The 21,652-nt window shown below is 43.0% G+C and overlaps 1 protein-coding gene and 1 non-coding gene across 16 annotated transcripts in view; one reads left to right on the top strand and one right to left on the bottom strand.

The window, feature by feature from the left end:
• The window catches only part of BPTF (bromodomain PHD finger transcription factor), a 135,733-nt gene extending 118,916 nt beyond the window's left edge, over positions 1 to 16,817 (bottom strand). For 8 of the 15 annotated variants that reach the window (XM_025279801.3, XM_025279807.3, XM_025279802.3 and 5 more), the window contains exon 1: positions 15,989 to 16,815. In XM_025279801.3, coding sequence (XP_025135586.3) covers positions 15,989 to 16,607 — 619 coding nt within the window. In that variant the 5' untranslated portion in view covers positions 16,608 to 16,815. Of the gene's footprint in view, positions 1 to 15,988 lie in introns of all 15 variants that reach the window. The other 7 variants (XM_025279806.3, XM_025279805.3, XM_025279812.3 and 4 more) reach the window with 4 other exon arrangements.
• On the top strand, positions 5,180 to 5,252 carry TRNAE-UUC. Its single transcript has one exon. It is a non-coding gene; the product is annotated as a tRNA-Glu (tRNA).
• Positions 16,818 to 21,652: the final 4,835 nt, after the last annotated feature.

Below are 21,652 nucleotides of genomic sequence, written 5' to 3'. Positions count from 1 at the left end.
AGTTAGAAATAAGTAACAGAAAGACATCTTTGAAAACCCTCAAATATTTGGAAACAACAATATATAAATGCATACAGTCCTGGGGGGCTAGGGGAGAGATAAAAGAACTTAGTTTCGCCTAAGGACAAGGGAATGGTGACTAGAGAAGGCAAGCTGGACAGGATACGGATGGCTGACTAGGAGTGAATCATCACAGCAGTGAGTAACTGGAAGGTGTGTGAGGGGAGGGTTTCCTGGGTGGTGCAATGGTAAAGAATCGGCCTGCTAATGCAGAAGACACAAGAGATGAGAGTTCAATTCCCAGGTCAGGAAGATCCCCTGGAGTAGGAAATGGCAATCCACTCCAGTATTCTTGCCTGGAAAATTCCACAGACTGAGGAGCCTGGTGGGCTACAGTCCACGGGGTCACAAAGAGTCAGACATACTGAGCAACTGAGCACAGCACAGAAGCACAGCGTGAGGGGAACTTTTACAGAGAAATTCAGTACTGCTTGACAGTCAAATTTAAGGTGAAGAGAAATAAGTTGTGAACAAAAAAACAAAGGAGATTTAGAAGTCAAGTCAACTTTGACCATACCCCACGTCTATCACTGAGATGTGTCATTCTAAGTCCTAAATTACCAGGTTGGCCAAAAAGTTCGTCTGGGTCTTTCTGTACGATGTTATGAAAAAAACCAAATGAACTTTTTGGCCAACCGAGTATTTTTTTAATATTTCTCTTCAAGGTACAAAATCTATCACCTGCTTTATTTCAGCTGCCTAATTTCCTTGATTAATTCTTACCCCACTCCAATTCATCCTCTAGCCTATAGCCAGAGGTGGGGAAAAAAAACAACACTCATCTGATCACATCACTCTGATCCTTCATGGTTTTCCCTCCAGTCTATTTCATGCAATGATCGTATGGCCTAGAGTCCTCTTTCCCTTCCCCTACCCCAGCTGCTTCAATTCTGAACTCAACTGTCACCTCTTTAAGGAGGCTTTTTGTGACAGCCCCCCATACACACACACCACAAAGTCACTGTTACTCGCCCCCTCTGGAAGCACTTCTCTCACTGATACACTGGCTACCTTCCCCTGTGGATTCAGGGCAGGGGCCACATCTGCTTTGTTTGCGGCTTTATCTCACAGAATGCTTGGAACACAGCAGGTTCTCAACAGGTATTTTTTAAATAAATGAACAATTCAGCAAAGCAACAGAACATGAGGCCGGCAGAGGAAGCAAAAGTCAAGTCAGAACTATCCACATACACTAACACACATACTCATTTTCCCACAGAAGATTTATAAGAAAGGGGATAACATGGTCAGCTTTGTCTCAGAGCAGAGCAGTATGTACATGGAAGATGGAAACAAGAGATGAATGGAAAAAAGGAGACCAGGCAGGCAGGCTGGTTCCTCGAGAGACCAAGTACAGGATAAAGAAGGCCTGATTCAGGTTACCATTAGCATGGATGGACAAGAGAACTGAAAGATATTTAAAAGAGACATAAGATGTAAACTGAACAAGACCTGGTGACAAGCCTGCAAATGGAGGGTGAGGCACAGGGAGGAATCTGTCACTTCCTCACTTCTGACTTGGGCAATTCAGTGGGCAGTGCCATTATTAACTGAGAAGGAAATGGGAGGTCGGGAGCGGTCATTAAAGCATGAACTCTATTTGGAACATGTGGAATTAGATGTGCCTATAGGACTTCCAAGAGGGGTTCAAGAAGGAGTCACTCATCCATGAGTTAAAACACAGGAAGGAAACCATGACTTCAGAGATGTGGGTGTTAGAGGCCACGGAGGTATTAGATTTTATGAGTAATCTAAAAAAAAAAAAATGCAAATGAGAGCTTTTAACCCACTGAATGCAAAGCTGGTTTATAAATAACCAGTGCTGGTGAAATAGACACTTTCATACACTGCCAGTGAAAATGCATTTTTTTATTATAAAGTATCTATATATGTTATATATAAATGAGGCTTCCCAGGTGGCTTAGTGGTAAAGAACCTGCCTGAATAATGCAGGAGACGCGGAATCAATCCCCGGGTCGGAAAGATCCCTTGGAGTAGGAAATGGCAACCCACTCCAGTACTTCTGCCTGGAAAATTCCATGATCAGAGGAGTCTGGTGGGCTACAGTCCATGGGACTGCAAAGAATCGGACATGACTGAGCGACTGAGCACGCACGCATGTTATATAATATTTATAATACATCAGGAATACATAGTAAAGCCTTAAAAAAAAATCAGGAATGTGAACTAAGATTAGTCTAAAGGTTTAGTCACTACAAGTAATCACAGCAAACACACTCAACCCTCCATATCCAGGAGTTCGGCATCGGAGGACTGGAGTCTTGGGCACCAGCAGACTTCAGTATCATGGTGAGGGGTCAGTCCTAGAGCCGACCACCCACAGATACTAAGGAATGACTGTACAGTAGAGCTTAACTATTTGGTAAAGCCTTAGGACAGAACCTTATTTTATATCAGCCCCCTCCTGTTCCCCAAAAATTTTATACACCAAAGCCAGATTACTTTTTCAAAAAGCTCAGCTTTATCATGACACATCCCAGCTTTAAAACATTCAATGACTCCCCACTGCCTACTAAGTACAATTTCCTCAAACTGGCATTTATTGAAGTTGGACCAAAATATAAACTCCACTTATCTGCAGTCTTGTCTGAATGTGCACATTCCTCTCATCTGGTACCTTTCAGCTCCCTTTTCTCTTCCTGTTCCATCTCCACCTGGAGAAATCCTACCCAACTTTCGAGACACATCTCAAATTTAACCTTGCTCTTGACCCCATTTCTGACCTCCCAAATAGAATATGACTTCTCTCCCTAATTTGTTTTTCTTACAGCATTTACCATGGCCTGCCCTATGTTATTTTATATTTATGTACTGTGTTATTATTCACTCTTGAGAACTCCTGGGAATAGGGACCGATTTATCCATCAATGGGTGTCATGAAGGTTTTTAACACACTACCTTGCACTCTGAGTAAGTATTAGGTTAAGCTATTTTTAAACTTTTTTGTAGAGAAATACTTAATGTGACTTCACTTTACACACAATTAATATGTAACATGAACTAATATCCTTTTCTTCTCAACACTTGGTAAATTGACAACAAAGAAGTACAAAAGATAAAAACATACCAGAACAAAGAGAAAAGAACCACAGCGAGACATCACCTCACACCTGTCGTTATGGCTATTATCAAAAAGATAAGAAGTAACAAGTGTTGGTAAGGATGTGGTAAAAAGGAAACCCTTGTCCACTGCTGGTGGGAATATAACTTGGTGAGGCCACTATGGAAAACAGTATGAAAGTTCCTCAAAAAATTAAAAGTAAAATTACCATATGATCCAGCAGTTCCACTTCTGAGTATACATCCCAAGAAAAAGAAATCACTGTCTCAAAAAGATATCTACACCTCCATGTTCACTGCAACACTATTCATTAGCTATAAGTAAACGTTTACAGCAGTTTTATTTATAATCAAGACATGAAATAGCTTTTATGTCCATTGATGGATGGACACAGAAAATGTGGTGTACACACACACAATATGGAATATTATTCAGGCATAAAAAAGAAGGAAATCCTGCCATTTGTGACAACATGGACAGACCCTGAAGACATTATGCTACGTGAAATGAGTGAGACAGAAAAAGACAAATACAGTATGATCTCACTTATATGTGGAAACTAAAAAACAAGCCAACAAACAAGCTCATAGATACAGAGAACAGACTGATGGTTACCAGAGGCAGGGGATAGTGGGTGGGCAAAATGGGTGAAGATGAGTCAAAAGACACAAGCTTGCAGTTACAAATAAGTCACAGACGTGTATGGTACAACGTGGTAACTATGCTTAAGAAAGCATATGTATCGTATGTATTGTATATTTAAAAGCTGCTAACAGAGTAGATAGGAGAAGGCAATGGCACCCCACTCCAGTACTCTTGCCTGGAAAATCCCATGGGTGGAGGAGCCTAGTAGGCTGCAGTCCATGGGGTCGCTAAGAGTCGGACTCGACTGAGCGACTTCACTTTCACTTTTCACTTTCATGCATTGCAGAAGGAAATGGCAACCCACTCCAGTGTTCTTGCCTGGAGAATCCCAGGGACAGGGGAGCCTGGTGGGCTGCCGTCTATGGGGTCGCACAGAGTTGGACACGACTGAAGTGACTTAGCAGCAGCAGCAACAGAGTAGATCTCAAAATTTCTCATCACAAGAGAAAAACATGTTTTGTAACTATGTATTGATATGTTGACAGATGTTAACTAGACTTACTGTGGCGATCATTTGGCAATATATAGAAATACCAAATCATTACATTGTATACCTGCAACTAAAATTAAGTTATATATCAATTATGGGCATGTGTATGCTCAGTCCACCAGGCTCCTCTGCCCATGGAATGTTTCAGGCAACTGGAGTGGGTTGCCACTTCCTACTCCAGGGGATCTTCCTGACCTAGGGACCCAACCTGCATCTCCTGCATTGGCAGGCAGATTCTTTACCACTGTACCACTTGGGAAGCCCTTATATCAATTATACCACAATTTAAACAAAAGATTGCTCAGGTTTTTAACAGGGAAATTTAGTGAAGGGTGCCTACTCTAACCGTGAACTCTAGCCACCTGACCCCCAGCTTCACAGGGTACTTGGCACTCACCCTCGGACCCCTACTTCCAGATCCCAGTAAAACATGGAAGAAACCTTCCCTTAAGAAACCAAATAGAGGACTTTGCTTGCAATCCAGTTGTTAAAACTCGTCGCTTCCAATGCAGGGGGCACAGGCTCGATCCCTGTTCAGGGAACTAGGATCATACATGCTTCGTAACACAGGCAAAAAAGGAAAAAAAAGAAAAAAAAAAAACAAACAGATTCATATGAGAATAACAGAAGTGTGAAAGAGAAAACAAATACACAAAAACAAAAACATTGATATCTGGGATCCCAGCGCCCCATTACTTCACAGTGAAACCCACCAACTGTCAAGCCATGGGCACCCACCAAGTGTGTACCCAGCGCTTCACTCCTAAATGTGAACAGCTGAGGGTCAAGAGGCTTTTGAAAAGAAGCCTCCAATGTCAAAGAGGAAAAAACTAAAACATAAGAACGGAGTCTGATGAAACAAAAGAAACAAAGTGGAAAAAAAAAATCCTATAATAGAGAATTCCCTGGTGGTCCAGGGGTTAAGACTTGGCACTTTCACTGCCACAGGCCCAGGTTCGATCCCTGGTTGGGAAACTAATACCCTACAACTCACGAAGTGCAGTTGACCTCCACCCAACACAAAAAAAAACTATAATAAATGTCCTTAGTTGCATCCACGAAGAAAATGCTCTGAAAAAAGGAACAGAGCTTCGGGAAACTATATAGCATAAGTAATTATTATGTTAGCTGAACTTTCAAAATTTAGTAACAAGAAAACCACTTAGTGAAAAACGGCAAAATATTTCAGCAGACACTTCACCAATGATTTTCTTCACAGCAAAGAAGCACATGAAAAGATGCTCAGCATTACCATTAGGGAAATGCAAATTAAAACCATAATGAAATATAACTCTGTGACCCCATGGACTGTAGCCCATCAGGCTCCTCTGTCCATGGGGATTTTCCAGGCAAGAATACTGAAGTGGGTTGCCATGCCCTCCTCCAGCGGATCTTCACAACCAAGGGATTTAACTCAGGTCTCCCGCACTGCAGGCGGATTCTTTACCGTCTGAGCCACCAGGGAAGCCCTGAAACGTACCACTATACACCTATTAGAATGGCTAGAACCCTCATCCATTGCTGGTGAGGATGCAAAATGTTTAACTGGAAATGCTTAACTAGAAAAGAGTTTGGGGCTTCCCTGGTAGCTAAGTGGTCAAGAGTCTGCCTGCCATTGCTGGGGACATGGGTTCAATTCCTGACCTGGGAGGATCCCACATGCCACAGGGCAGCTAGGTCTACGCACCACAACTTCCTGAGCCTGCGCTCTAGACTTCAAGAGCTGCAGCTACTGAGCCCGAGTGCCGCAACGACTGAAGTCTGAGCTAGAGCCTATGCTCCAGCCCACTCACCGCGACTGGAGGAAAAGCTAGAGCAGTAACGAAGGCCCAGCACTGTCAAAAATAAATAAATAAAAATTATTTTTAAAAAAAGAAAACAGTTTGGCAGTTTCTTAGGAAGTTAAAATATGCTTAGCATACAACCCTGTGTTTCCACTCCTCTTTACCTGTGAAAAAGGAAACCTTAACGTTTACACAAAAACCTCTACGTGAATGTTTAGAGCAGTTTTATTTATAATCTCCAAAACCTAAAAACAACTCAGTTCAGTTCAGTCGCTCAGTCGTGTCCGACTCTCTGCGACCCCATGAATCGCAGCACGCCAGGCCTCCCTGTCCATCACCATCTCCCAGAGTTTACTCAGACTCACATCCATCAAGTCGGTGATGCCATCCAGCCATCTCATCCTCTGTCGTCCCCTTCTCCTCCTGCCCCCAATCCCTCCCAGCATCAGAGTCTTTTCCAATGAGTCAACTCTTCACATGAGGTGGCCAAAGTACTGGAGTTTCAGCTTTAGCATCAGTCCTTCCAAAGAACACCCAGGGCTGATCTCCTTTAACAACTCAAATGTTCTTAAATGGGTGAATGGATAAACCAACTGTGGTATATTCATATAATGAAATACCTAGTTGGCAACAAAAAGGAATGACCAAGACACAAGCCGTATCTTGGATAAATCTCAAATGCATTATACTCGGTAAAAGAAGCCAGACTCAGAAAGCTACATAGGTCGTAATCCCATTTATATGATATTCAGGGAAAGGCAAAACTGCAGGGACAGAAAATAGATCAGTGTGGCCTGGGGTGAGGGAGAGGAGTTGACTACTGGAGCATAGTTTAGGTGAGGTGATGGAACTGTTCTGTACTTCATGGTAGTGGTGGTTACATGACTGTATGTATTTGCTAAAACCTAAAGAGTCAAAACTGTACACTAAAAACGGTGAATTTACCATATATAAGTTGCACTTTAGTATTTTTTTTAAATTATCAATAATGAGAAACAAAAGATACTGTGTAAACAAACAGGATGCAAAGGAACACAGAACACAGTTTTTAGAAATTAAACATCTGACAGCTGAAATAAAAACTGATTTAATAGAAAGCTCGGAAGAGAAAATCTCCCAGAAAGCAGACCAAATTGACAACCAGATAAAAAGAATTGAAAAAGATAAGAAATTTTACATGAACAGTCTAAAATTCCTAACATCTAACTAAAGAGAAGTTCAACAAAAGAACAGATCAAATTTTGGGGAAAATTAGCAAATAATAAAGACATTTTCTCAGAACTAAAGAGTATGAGTCTGCAGATTAAAAGGGCCCACCAAGTACCCGGGCAGAATGAGTGAAAAAGAGCCACATCAAGGGATATGCAGTCCCTTTAAAACTTCAGAGTACTGGGGACCATGAAAAGAGCCTAAAAGCTTTGTTGCTGTTCGGTCACTTAAGTTTTGTCTGACTCTTTGCAACCCCACAGACTGCAGCACGCCAGGCTTCCCTGTCCTTCACTATCTCCTGGAGTTTGCTCAAACTCGTATCTATTGAGTTGGTGATGCCATCCAACCATCTCATCCTGTCGCCCCCTTCTCCTCCTGCCTTCAATCTTTCCCAGCATCAGGGTCTTTTCAAATGAGTCAGCTCACCGCATCAGGTGGCCAAAGTATTGGAGCTTCAGCTCCAGCATCAGTACTTCCAATGAGTATTCAGGGTCGATTTCCTTTAGGATTGACTGGTTTGATCTCCTTGCTGTCCAAGGGACTCTCAAGAGTCTTCTCCAGCACCACAATTCAAAAGTATTAATTCTTCAGTGCTCAGCCTTCTTTATGGTCCAACTCTTATATCCGTACATAAACTACTGAAAAAATCATAGCTTTGACTATACAGAACTCGGTCGGCAAAGTGATGTCTCTGCTTTTTAATACACTGTCTACGTCTGTCATAACTTTTCTTCCAAGGAGCAAGCGTCTTTTAATTTTGTGGCTCCAGTCACCGTCCACAGTGATTTTGGAGGGATAAAAACAGGTCAGACATGAGGTAATCAGGATGGCCCTTCACCTCACAACAGCAATCCTCGATGCTGGAGCACACCAAAGCAAACCTTTCAGTGAAAGTGCTTTTTTAAATTTAGAACCCTACCCCCTGCCAAATTCTCTACCAAGGATTACAACTGAAAAGGGCATTTTCAAACACATAATGATTAAAAAAAAAAAAAACAAGTTTATTTATCATGCACCCACTCCTAGGAAGCAACTAGAGATTGTGCTGAAACAGACAAGTAAACCAAGGGGGCGGTAGGACCCAAGAAACAGAATCAACAGAGAAAGCAGCACAAAGAAGTTTCAGGAAACTCCCCGGCAGTGCAGCAGGCTAGTGTTCACTGCTGGGACCAGGTCCATTCCCTAGTCAGGGACTATGATCCCACAGACTGACTGTGTGGCATGGCTAAAAAGAAAAAAAGAAACCAAGATATGGGAAAAGTCTGCTGTATATCAAGGGAAAACAATCAGTTTATTTCATCTTAGTCATAACTTCTAAAAAATATTACTAAGAACATGTTGCAGTAAATGGAATTAAACATGCACACACACACGTCCAATGGGTATCTTTGGTGGTGGGATTATAGATAATTTTCATTTTCATCTTTATATTATGTTTTTTTCCCAAAGGAGTAAAACTGCACTGTTTTTCAATTTTTCACTGCAATTTTTAAAAACAACTTGAGAACAGATGAGATCTCAGGGGAAGGAGGGACATAGTGAGAGGGCCAGGGGCTGGTTTGAAAACCTAGAAAACTGGGGTTTAAGGAAAAGGCAGAGGAAGATGTCTTGGAGAAGGAACTACCAGAGAGCTGATATTATCAAGAGCACTTTTTCTATTTTAACGGTAAATAACAGAAGCCAATGTATTTTTTATTATAGTTCTAGAATAAATCAGATGTTAGGTAAACTAAATGTTCTGAATGGGGAAGTTAAACATTTAATAACCTTTTTAAAGGAGGGGGGGAATAAAGCTCTAGTTTAATGTGCACTTTTACTTAAATGTGGTCTTCAAAATATTTTCCTAAAAAAAAAAAAAAAAAAAAAATTTTTCTACCCTGTGAGTCAACTGACAGTTTTCCTACAGAATAAAATACTACCTTGCTACATTGTAGGTAAGGTTCCTATATTTTCACAGAATCTCAGCTTACAGTTCAGGAACAAATCAACAGACAAGAATAGCTACTATTTATTGAATCTTTACCCAGTACCAGGCACCGTTCTAGGCGTTTCACACACATTAAGCCATTCGGCCCTCACAACACACTGAATCCAGTACTACGATATTTTACAAAAGAGGAAAGTGAGGTACAAAGACTTGAGCAAAATGCCCATCATCACAGAGCCCGGATTCATAGATTCATTCATTCATCCATGAGGACGGGTTCCAGGTCCTTCATGCTTTAATCTCTATGCTACATGCTACCCCTCTAGATCCTTGACATTCATAAAAGATTTACCTAGAATCCTGAGATTCTCATGTATCATGATAGCCTAAGACTTCGTAGTGAGTTTATTTACACACGTGGGTGCCTCCAGAGCCTGCCACACGTGCTCACACTGACTGTGTGAAAATATGACTCCATTTACACTGCTCCTTCTCTGACAAACCTGGAATAAATTCTCCAAGCTGACCAAAAGCAATGCAAAAATCATAGATATTTTGGAAGACTTGCAAACTAGCTCTCATTCATCCTAAGAGAACTGTTTCAAAACAATTCCAAACAAAAAAAGTAAGTCTGGTTAAAGTGATTCTATTAAAATTGTATTTGTATTAAAAAAAAGTATTTGTAATTAATCCAGCTATAACATTCCTAGGATATACCCAAGAGAAATGAACACATCTTGTCCAGACAAAAACCTATACATGAACATTAGCAGCAGTGTTACTCACTATAGCCAAAAAGTGGAAACAATTCAGATGCCCATGGAGTGATGAATGGATGAACAAAAAGTGGTATATCCATATAAAGGCATATTATTTAAATATAGTACTGTTACATGCGCCAAGATCCATGCACCTTGAAACCATTAATCTAAATGAAAGAAGTTATATATTGTATGATTTTTTTTTTTTTCATAAGAAATTTCCATGAGAGACAAACCAACAGAAAATGAAAGTAGTGGCTGCCAGGAGATGGAGCAGGGGAGGCAGAGAACAAGGACTGACTGCTGTGACTGTCACTGTTTCTTGCTGGGGTGATAAAAATATTCTGGAATTAGGTAGGGGTGATACATTCACAACTCCGTGAACACATTAAAAACCACTGAATAATACCTTTTTTTTAAAGGGTGAATTTTATGCTATGTATTCTGTATCTCAATACAACTGCTATTTTAAAAATGCAACTTTTAGGGATTCCCCTGGTGGTCCAGTGGTTAAGAGTCTGCCTTGGAATGCAGGAGAGAGAGGTTCAATCCCTGATCAGGGGTCCAAGATCAAACATGCCTTGGAGCGACTAAGCCACAGCCACAGAAGTCTATATGCTGCAGCTAAGACTCGTGGCAGCCAAATGAAGAAAATCAAAATTAAAAAAATAAAAGTGCAACTTTTAAAATGTTTTTGTATTTTTAAATGCAACCTTTATTCAATATGACTTGAAAATAATTCAGCAATTCAGATGTCCAATAAATGTTAGCTCTTACTGTTACTATTTTTAAAAACCATTCAGCAATCAAAAAATATTTGAGTAATGTAACTTAGTATCTAGAAAAATACATGAAAGAATTTGACATATACCAGTAGACAAAACAATTAAAACATTATATTTAGCTATATGCACTTTAATTCCATCTGTATGATTTTACTTTCAATCTTTTCAAGTGCATTCTGTAAGTTTTTTCCTTTTAAGAAATGTTCTAAAAAAAAAAAAAAGAAAAAAAATGTTCTACCTCCTGAGGGTTATCATTTTAAAGGACTGAAAGCATGAAAAAAAAAAAAGAAAAATAAGGGTCAGTGCTAAGCTAGTGCTAAATTATGAAGATGAGGCTCTAAGTGCCACAAGCAGGCATTCAAAGAGGAGAGAGATCAAGGTGATCATCAGTACTCTGGCAGGACTTCTAGGAAGAGATCCTCAGAGTGCGCTAAGGAGCAGGGAATGAGGGATCTACCCAGTGCAAAGACGGTATCTGCTAGGATCTGCTCCTGTCTTTGTTACCCAGACTACTGGTCTCCCATCACCCCCACCACCTTCTCACCCCCCTACATCCCCACTCCAAGAATCTGCAGTCACAGGGAGGACGCAGTGTGCTGAAGAGGAAGAAAAGGTGGACCTGAGGAAAGAAACCAGAGCTCCTGGCCTTAGTATCCCCAGTCCTGTTGCACACACACATTTCAATACCCAGCTGCACTTCCACTCATACCCCAGCAGAGTTCTGGGCCTGGGTGGTACACAAGACCATCTATCCCTGCATACCTTGGACATACCTCTCTACCACTCACAGATCACGTCGTCCAACTTTGTAATAACTCTCTGGGGCCCTCATTTTCTTTAATTCTCATGTTTAACCTCTTCAAGTACTGATACCTGAAAACAGATATTATTAATTCCTCTTATAATCCTGAATACCTGTTGCTATTGAAAACGCTGCCATTCTTACAGAGGCCTATCTGACGAAGTCCTCTGTCTACACTTCTGATGCTGTCCAGGATTGGAGAATTCTGAAGTACCTCCTGGACTGATGTTTCCATCCAGGGCTATAAAACCCATCCACATCCCCACCAGTTATCTGTCTTCTTTCAATCAGAACGGAAGCAACGCTAAATTTCCTGACGTCCCACTGAAATCATATCCACTTGTTTCCAGATCTTCTGACTGATCCCCAATACCCACAAGTGAAATAGATCTGAAATAGACTGGAGAGAAAGGAAAGGGCTTCAGATGTCACCTCTCCATTAATTTTCTCAATTTGCAGAGGGGGAAGAGCTGGCTAAATCAGCGATTTAATAGTATCCGTGATTTAATGTGCTTTTGTTTCACGCTCCTTGCATAGTGCTGATAGGAATATAGCACATCCCTCGGGTGGTCCAGAAATGAAAAATGACTGAGGACCACTGATCTAGCCCGATCCTTACCCAACAGATGAGGGAGAGAGGAAAAATGCTGTAGCCTGGTTCTCTAACTACCGCCCAACAGTTTCTTATTCATATACTCAGGTTCTTGCTAGAGGAGGTTACTTAAGACTGCCCACACTTGAAAGTCAGTGCCCTGGTTTATGCTACTCCCTCCCTGCCTCTGTCCATCCTCACTAGCTACATGTCCATCCACGCTGGCCACATCCCCATCCACACTAGCCACATGCCCATCCCGGAAGCAGACATCCGTACCAGCTCCCCCATATAGCTTATGAGCCCGCCCTCCTTTAACTCTTCACAGTACTTTGTATCTATCTCACTTGTAGCAATCAGGAATCCCAAGCATACTGAAAAGATATTTGCTTGAAACTGGTGGGAATAAATATTGTCAAACGAGTAACAAATTCTTCTTCAGATAAATCGACAGTGCATTCATGGCACCTGTGCCACCCATCTCAACTGTCACAATCTTAGAGGACATAAATCACTAATTCTCCCAGGACAACACCAGGGCTTCTATTTTCCGAAGTCACCAGAAGTTCCGAATTTCAAAATAACAGCTAAGTATTCTCATAAGTCCCGCACAAGTTAAATGCAAGAATGGCTCTGTTTTAAAGTCTGACTTAACTTTTTTGAATTAGCAAACACTTGATTTCAAGGTGCTGTCAGAATTTTACCAAATGCCTATGCAAAACATTTTCTATACAATTCTTCTCAATGTACCTCAAAAGTATGTCATAAAACCTACTGTCTGAAATAATTCTAACTTTTAACAATAAAAATACTAAAAGCCTTATGCAACCAAATGCTTTGAACTTAAGCAAAACTAGATGATTTCAAATTTTTATTAACAAGTTGCCATCCCTATAGTAATATCTGTCATGTGAGGACCTTACATACCCATTTAAATTTTTTCTTCATTAAGAAGAAAACATCTCACCACCACTGAAAACTTTTTTAAATCTATGGTTTTAGAAAACTAATCTAGCAACATCAACCAATGTCCTTGCATCAACAGGTATATTACCTACGAAGTACTCAATATACGAACAGATGAATGAGTAATTTCTTATACTAAGTATATATCAAGTATAATTTCTTATTCTTATGTTAGTACTTAAGCCAACATTCTAGTTTACAAGACTTAATCAACTTATTCTAAATTACCAGGGAAGTATATTCCTCTTCTGAGTCTTGACAACATAGGTGGATTCTAATCCACCAAATGTATTTATTTATGAACTTCTGGGATATCTTAAACCAGTTCTAGACCATTTTTCCTTCCAAAGCATATACACATATATACACATTTATCTGGAAGTACACCCAACAAAACAAATGAAACAAGGGCTTAGCCTAAACAACTCACAACCATGAATTGTTATTCCAGGCAAGTGGACATATTCTGAAAGTTCAGGATGTAAAATGTATCATCTCTTTCACCATAGTCTTGAGAAATAATGTTTCAAAAGTTAAACATCTAACAAGTTAACACCACATCTAATAAAGAAAGGAAAATGCCTGGCAAGCAATATGAAACAGCGGCTCAAAACACACTAACTCTGCTACTATAAACTGGTCAAACTATCAAAATCTAATTAGGCCAATTTTTTAGCTTCCCACATCCAAAATATTTAGGAATTATGGTACCCACTGGAGAATCAGCACAACTTCATCTATTACAAGTTCTCACCTGCTAACAATCATTTGTCCAACCAACCTTCGATGAGCACCTGTAGTGTGCTCGAGGCACTGCACTAGGGACTACAGGGGCTGTAAGATTAGTATAAGGATATATAACCCTTAATTTCACACCAAGGTGAAGCATACACAAGGTAGACTATGAATGTCATTGGAAAAAACAAAATATCATGGAAGTACTTAAAGATATAAGGATCTTTTTAAAAAAGGAAACCTAACCACAAAATTGTAATTTAGCAGCATTTACACCGCTCTCAACCCTAAATATTACTTGCTAAGCCTTCAAAGAGGAGTTAAAGTTAGCTGAACCACCCTGCCAAAACGCCTTAGCTCTGTCTAATCTGAGAAAACTTCCTCCAATAGTATAATTTACTCTCCGCAAGTCTTTCAGTTCTGGGCTCCTGGTAGAAAAGACCACATGTGATTTCGTAAGGTAGAAATCATTACTATAAAAGATGCACTAAAAGTAAGTTGGCAAGAATGGTGTATAGTCCTTTCCACATACAAGACATACACACTTGACATTTGATTCATTCTCTTCATTCTCCTGCCAGCTCTCCCTCACTCCACCCCAAAGACAGGCAGATATTACTGTCAGGCAAAAGAAATTACCTTTTTCCTTTGCTGGGAGGACAAGCTAAATGGGCTTACATCTGACTTAATACTCATACTCCTCCAATGAGTATTTAAGCATTTATTAAAAAAAAAAAAAAAAAAAGGCACATTTACATTTAACCACTTCTCCTATTCCAGTCTCTCTCTCTCTTTTGTTTTTTTTTGTCTTCATTGTAGAAGTTTTTATTTGAGGGCTGGTCCAGTCTCTTTTAAAAACAAGTGACACATCTTAATCACTGTAAGGCTCTATTCCTTCATGAACTTTAATTCGGAAATGCTCTGAAAACTGGATTCTAATTTAGTTCAGATTAAAAAAAATACAAAGGAAAAGATCTTGTAGGTTACTGCTATAAATTATGATTTTTTTTTCACAATTCAGTAAACTGCAACTACGAATTTAAAACACAGCAGCCATTGTGTATATGTGTGTTTTTTAAATAAACAAAATGTATCTCAGCACCAGCCTAGAGAAGCTCTCTGAGAAAACAGGAGTCACCATGGAGAAGTTCATTGTAGATCAGGCAGGACTTATTACCCTCAGAAACAGAATGAAAAGAAAAAGTCATTTTGCATTAAATTTCCCTATACTTCTGTTGTGTGACTTGGAAGTTGGTCCAAAAGTTCATCTTCAGCAATTACGTCTGCATGATCAACCATACGTCTCTGCAACAGGTGACAGGAAACTGCATTTCTCAGGCAAAGGGATCATATTAGTTAAGACGCAAGTTCCTGCGGTCTCTTATTTTGCATTTTACCAAAATGATATTGGAATCAGATAAAATAGCAAATTTGTTTTGGTTTTCTTTGGTTTTTCTTCTTTGCTTTTTAATCAGACATTCACCAGCAACTGTTGCACGAGCCCATCAGCACTCAAGAATAAAAACACACACACAGGACCAGATAAGGCTCCCCTACTAACCCAACTGATCCATTTCCTTAAGACAGTTTTAAAACCACACAGCTCGGGGTGTGAAGAGAAGCATGTTGTGTGTGTGTGTGTTTGTATGGCACAATCTGTCTGAATCCTCCATTCCCTTTTTTTAGGAACCGATTATAGACGAAAAACCTAAAAGAAACCACATTAGAAATGCAAAGAGGTTTGCAAAACAAGAAGCTTCTTTCATTCCAAAAAACCAAACCAAAACAAGGGGAGAAAAATGAATGCAATGGATATGTGTGTGCCAAAGTTTCAACTATGCCCGGTGGAGACACTGCACTGGCACACATTTTTAAGAGGAAAAAGAGGGGGTTGAGGGGAGAGAGCGAGCAAGAGAGCGAGCGAGCGTGTGGCCTGAGAACTGCAACAATGCAATCTCCATTTTGAACAATGCGCCTCTTTCCTCTTGTAAATCTAGTTTTTTGCCACTTGATGGGCCGTCGCATTTCCCCTCCGTTTGGGGGCTGGGGGGAGGTGGGGGTGGGGGGAGACCAGAGAGGGAGTGAGCCACGGAGGAGGGAGGGGGGAGGAGGTGGGGAAGAAGTCTGCAGCAACCGGGCTGGGTGGGTACCTGGAGTGCTGCTATAGGTGCTATGGCTCCTGAAGCTGCTTTCCGTGCAGTAACTGGCGTCGTCGTCGTCGTCGTCTTCCATCTCCTCCGGATAGTCGGAGTCATCGTCGTCCTCCTCCATCTCATCCTCCTCCTCGTCCTCGGAATCCTGGGTCTCCTCGGCGTCGCCGTCCTCCTCCTCCTCCTCCTCCTCCTCCGAGACCATGTCCTCCTCCTCCTCCTCCTCTTCGCTCTCGTGGTCATCGTACACCACTTTGTTGACGGCCCTCCGGGCCGGGGTGGTCCGGGCCAGGTGGCCGCCGCCGCCCCCGCCCCCTGTCCTGCCGCCCCCGCCTCCTCGCCCCCCCCGGCCCGGGGCGCTGGTGCTGGGGGGGGCCGGCGGCGGCGGCGGCGGCGGCTTCCTCCGGCTACTGCTGCCCCCCCTGGGCGAGCTCAGCCGCGTCTTGGGCGCCACCTCAGCCTGGGCGGCGGCCCACCTGCCCCGGCTGCTGCCGCGGTGCCGCGAGCGGAGCCCCCCGATGGGTCCGGACGTGGGCGGCGGCGGCGGCGGGGCCGGGGCGCAGCGCTCCGCAGCGGGAGCCGCGGGCTGCTTGGGCGGCCTGCCCCGCCGGCCCCTCATGTCGGAGCTGAGGCGGGGGGGAGAAGGGAAAGCGGAGGGGGGAGGGGCGGGCGGAGGGGTGGCGGTGGGGGGCGCCGGGGCCGGGTGGGGAGGCCCGCGGGGCCGGGCGGGAGGGGCCCGGCCGGCGGAAGCGGGTGGAGGGAGAAGGCTCAATCCGAATTGCTGGGGCCCCACTCCGGATCGCCTTCAGCCGCCATCTTGTTTCTTCCCTCTCGCTCGGTGACTGGGGGAACCGACAGCGGCCGCAGGCCCGGAGCGCGGTCACGTGAGCTGCGCCGCCGACGAGCCTGGGACGGAGCGAGGCCGCGCGGCGGCCGCTAGGGGGAGTGCGGGAGCGCCGGGTCGGGGGCGGAGAGCCCGGGGCGCCTCCGCGCGGCTTGGCTAGACCGCGGCCGCCGGCGGCTGTGAGGAGAGGGCGCTCCCTGGCGAAGTGCCCCGTGTCGAAGGCCCCGGGAGTCTAAACTCACGGGGCCTCCTTCCCGTGTGTCCTCTTTCCCGGCTAGGAGACGAGGGCAGGGAAGCCCCCAAATTTGTCCCCGTCTTGTCCCCTTGGGGAAAATGATGCTAAGAGAGCCGGAGGGTATCGCGCCGCGGCGGGGCGGGGCGAGGGGCTGTGCAACTCCAGCGACAGAAGGGACAAGGTGAGCGCCAGCAACGGAGGGAAGTTACCTGGGGACTGTGAGACGAGCCCCCAGAACTGTGAAACCCCGAACGCTTGGCTTGTGAGGGTCCAGGAATTGATTCCAATGACAGCTGCTGGGATTGGGAGGGGTTGGAGGGGGCGCTGTGCTAGAAGCCCCGCCCTAAGCTGCCAGACCCTGAGGGAGGGTCGCTCTGAGACTCGGGATAAAATCCCCTCCCAAAAAGCCTTCGATAAACTTCAGAAAGCAACTATATTCCAGCCTCCTCCACCTTTGCCAGTGTCCCAGCTAGAAACTCGACCACCTCAGAAAGAGCTTTCTAATTTCTTCCTTGCTGTAGAAAGGATAACTTCTGTCCTTATACCTACTTTAAAATGTTGGATGTTTGAGTTATAGAGAGATAATTTTAATCTCTACCTGACAAGTAACAAAGTCTCGGCTAAACCCAGGGGACGAATCATGAGGATGAAATTTTAGGCATCCCGGGACCAAGCTGGGCTTCTCTCGTAGCTCCGTTGGTAAAGACGGCCCACAATGCAGGAGACCCGGGTTTGATCCCTGTGTCGGGAAGACTCCCCTGGAGAAGGAAATGGCAACCCACTCCAGTATTCTTGCCTGGAGAAACCCATGGACAGAGGAGCCGGGCAGGCTACAGGCCATGGGCTCACAAAGAGCCTGACACGACTTAGCGACTAAAACCACCAACCACCAAGGACCAAAACAGGGAGACAACTCGCAGTGGTCTGGGGCTAAGACCCAGACTGTATTTTATAATGTATTAATATTTATTGAAACATGTGACCACAAAGAAGTGATTTGTGTTAACAGGATTTGTGTTAACAGTTAACAGGATTTTGTCCACCAAGTGAATTATTAAAGTGGAGTTAGAAGGATAGAATGCATACGTGAAATGAAAATGAACATACAAACATTAATGGCCAAATTCACTTATTCAATATATTAATAGTTCCATTGAGCGACAAGGGTGGCAAACTTATATGCCTTCAGGAACCAGGTAATTAATGAAAGTAAATCAAGTAAGCAAGGTGTGGACTTTTCACAGATGGAAGTGCCTTTGTTTGAAGAGGGCAGCTTTGGGAATGTGGCCTGAAATGGTCAGATCTTCAGATTTTTTTAAGAGAAGCTACACATGTGCATTGCACATGAATCTTTTGGTTTTTAAATGTTGGCAACTGTCAATGAAAAAAATATACTTCAGATTAATCAAAATGAATGCAGTTCATCTATAGCCCAGAACCTACAAGTCTGCAACCTGTATCCTGCACTATTTAAAGTACAGTGCTAGGACTAGAGAAACCCCACAGGAAAGCAAGGAAGATTCAGCACAATCAAAAATAAAGACTACATTTGTAAAATAAATAAGTACAGTGCTAGGGACTTTCCCGGTGGTACAGTGGATAAGAATCCCCCTGCTAATGCAGAGGACATGGGTTCAATCCCTGGTCTAGGAAGATTCTAGAAGCCACGGTACAGCTAAGCCCATGCACCAAAACTGCTGAGCCCACATGCTGCAATTAATGAAGCCCCTCTGCCTAGCTCCACAAGAGAAGCCACTGTAATGAGAAGCCTGTGAGCTGAAATGAAGAGTAGCCCCCACTTACCGCAGCTAGAGAATGCCAAAATAAATTATTTAAAAAAAAATGCAGGGGACACAGTTCTATGGCTGGTCCAGGAAGATATGCCTTGGGGCTCCTAAGCCCATGCACCACAACTACTGAAGGCCGGGCACCCTAGGGCCCGTGCTCTGCAACAAGAGAAGTCACCACGATGAGAAGCCCACACACCACAACTGGAGAGAAGCCCCCGCTCTTACAGCAACCAAGACCCAGCACAGCCAAAAATAAATATTTTTTTAAGTACAATGCTAGGTACTTAAATACAAAGATATTTAAAATGGTGACAGCCTTCAGAGTCTACAATGTAATTGCAGAGGAAACCTATTTTAAAATAGATTCTCATTATTATAAGTGATCTAGAGATGATGTAAAGTATATGGGAGAAGGTGTGTCAGTTATATGAAATACTGTGCCATTTTATATAAAGACTTGAGCATGCTTGGATTTTGTTATTTGGGGGTGGGAGGGTGTGGGAAGAGCTGTCCTAGAACCAATTCCCTGAGGATACCCAGGGACTATTGTAAATAGAATCCTAGCTCTCAGACTCTTAGCTTCCAGCTGGTTCAGTAGGCATGCATTCTCTGTCATTCCACTGTTTCCTAAAGTCAGATGCTTCTGGTTGTTGGGGTTCATAGTGGGGTCAGTGAATCTGATCAGACAGCCAGTTTCTTACTTCACTGTAAAGTTAGTTCCTTAGTCAGATGCTGTTATGGACTAAATGTCTGTGTCTCCACAAAATTCGCAAGGTGAAATCCTCCCCGCGAGTGTGATATATTAGGATATGGTGTCTTTGAGAGGTAATTGGGATTAGGCGAGACTGTGAGGGTGGAGCCTTCATGAATGGGAATATTGCCCTCATAAGATTATGAGAGAGCCTGCTTCCCATCTCTGCTCTGTGTGTGAGCAGAGCATCTCACACACCATCTCTGCGTGTGAGGATATAATGAGAAACAGGTAGTCTGCAGATTGGAAGGGGGCTCTCGCTAGAACCCAAACACACTGGCATCCTGATCCCAGACTTCCTGCTTCCAGATAGTGAGAAATAGATTTCTGTGGTTAATAAGCCACCCAGCCTATGGTAATTTGTGATAACAGTCTGAACTAAGACAGATGCCATAATGTATAAGATACCATGGTGGTGAATAAGGTATTCAGTAAACCCATTTAAGACGAGGATGGTAAAAGCATAGCTGGTAGGGGGGAATAAAAGAAATTCAGTGTAGACCCCTTTCCGATGAGGTTGATTCACTGTACCTACCATGATAGAATTAATACATGATAGTGATTCCTTCTATTAATAAAACGGGCATTCTGCAGTGGCAACAGTCAGATACTCCTTGTCGAGGAGAAGCATGTGATGAGCTCGTGACTCCAATAAGCAGGCTAGGGTTGACTAGGAAAGAGCTTCATCCACCTGATCAGTCATCTTGTTCACTAATTTATTAAGGCTTCTTTAGCAGTGGAGACATTTTGATAAATATTCATATAGGATGCAATTACTCTCACTTCCTAAGTCTATTTTGAAAGGTTCATCTATGTCTATATCCTCTCTCCCAGACTGCCTTGTCACCAGCCTAAGTCCCAACCAACCAGGCCCATGAATTGGTGTAGTCTTTCTCAAGGGAAAGAGAACCCAAGAGTACAGCTCACAGCTTATGCCACTTCCAGGACCATTTTCAAGACCACCTCCAACTGCAGCTAGAACACTTTAGCAGTCCACTCCAAGCTGATACCATCTGTTACACCAAGTTCAAATGTCTTGCTTAGTCACCTAGTCACGGGAGTTTCCATAAAGCCATGGATGTGACTTGAGAGAGGAGCCGTGGTAAAATGGGAATAAACAGACAGGAATATCTCATTTTATCATGCTTCGCTTTACCATGCTTTGCAGTATAGATACTGTTTTTACAAATTGAAGGCCAATGTGGCAAGTAGCTGGTATGTCAGCTCCCACAAAGTTGAGGGCTGATTCGATCTGAGAGGGACTGTAGGTTGCATGAGATACGACACAGAGAGAGAAGTGAACGTGCTTTAACTTGGACTTGGGTAACTTGGAGAATGATGTATTACAGACCTGCAGTTAAGACTCAGAAAGTCAGCCCAGGAGCTGATTTAGGAAGGAAGAGATTAGCTCTGTGACCTTAGACAAGTCACCCTGACTGGGCCCCAGTTTCCTCATATACAAGTTAAGGGAGCTGGATTAGATCTGTACTTTACAACCCTTTCACATTACAGCACCCACTGAAAATTAGAGGGGCTTAATGAGTGTGATAAAATATTATAATGAAAATTGAAAATATAGCATTAACAAGTGAAAGTCGCTCAGTTGTGTCCGACTCTTTTCGACCCCATTTACTATACAGTCCATGGAATTCTCCAGGCCAGAATACTGGAGTGGGGAGCCTTTCCCTTCTCCAGGGGATCTTCCCAACCCAGGGATCAAACCCAAGTCTCCCGCATTGCAGGTGGATTCTTTACAAGCTACGCCACAAGGGAAGCCCAAGAATACTGGAGAAAACAATAAATAGAGAATTTGTTAACACTTTACAAAAAAATATTTTTGTTAAATGAGAAGCTTGAATCCTGGTATCTAATTTCATATTCTCAGCTTTGTGTTTTAAATAGCTCATTCCTGGTTGAGACTCTTGAACAGTGATCTCATTAAATGACAAGAAATTGCAGCAGTAGGTGATACAAAGAAATTTAAACCATCTCTATAACCACTCATTTCCAACAGTAGAAATTATATTGAAGTTATGTTTAATGC

Source organism: Bubalus bubalis, chromosome 3, assembly GCF_019923935.1.
Source record: "Bubalus bubalis isolate 160015118507 breed Murrah chromosome 3, NDDB_SH_1, whole genome shotgun sequence".
NCBI lineage: Eukaryota > Metazoa > Chordata > Mammalia > Artiodactyla > Bovidae > Bubalus > Bubalus bubalis.
Note: the sequence above shows the minus strand (reverse complement) of the source record. Positions and strands in the feature narration are given on the sequence as shown.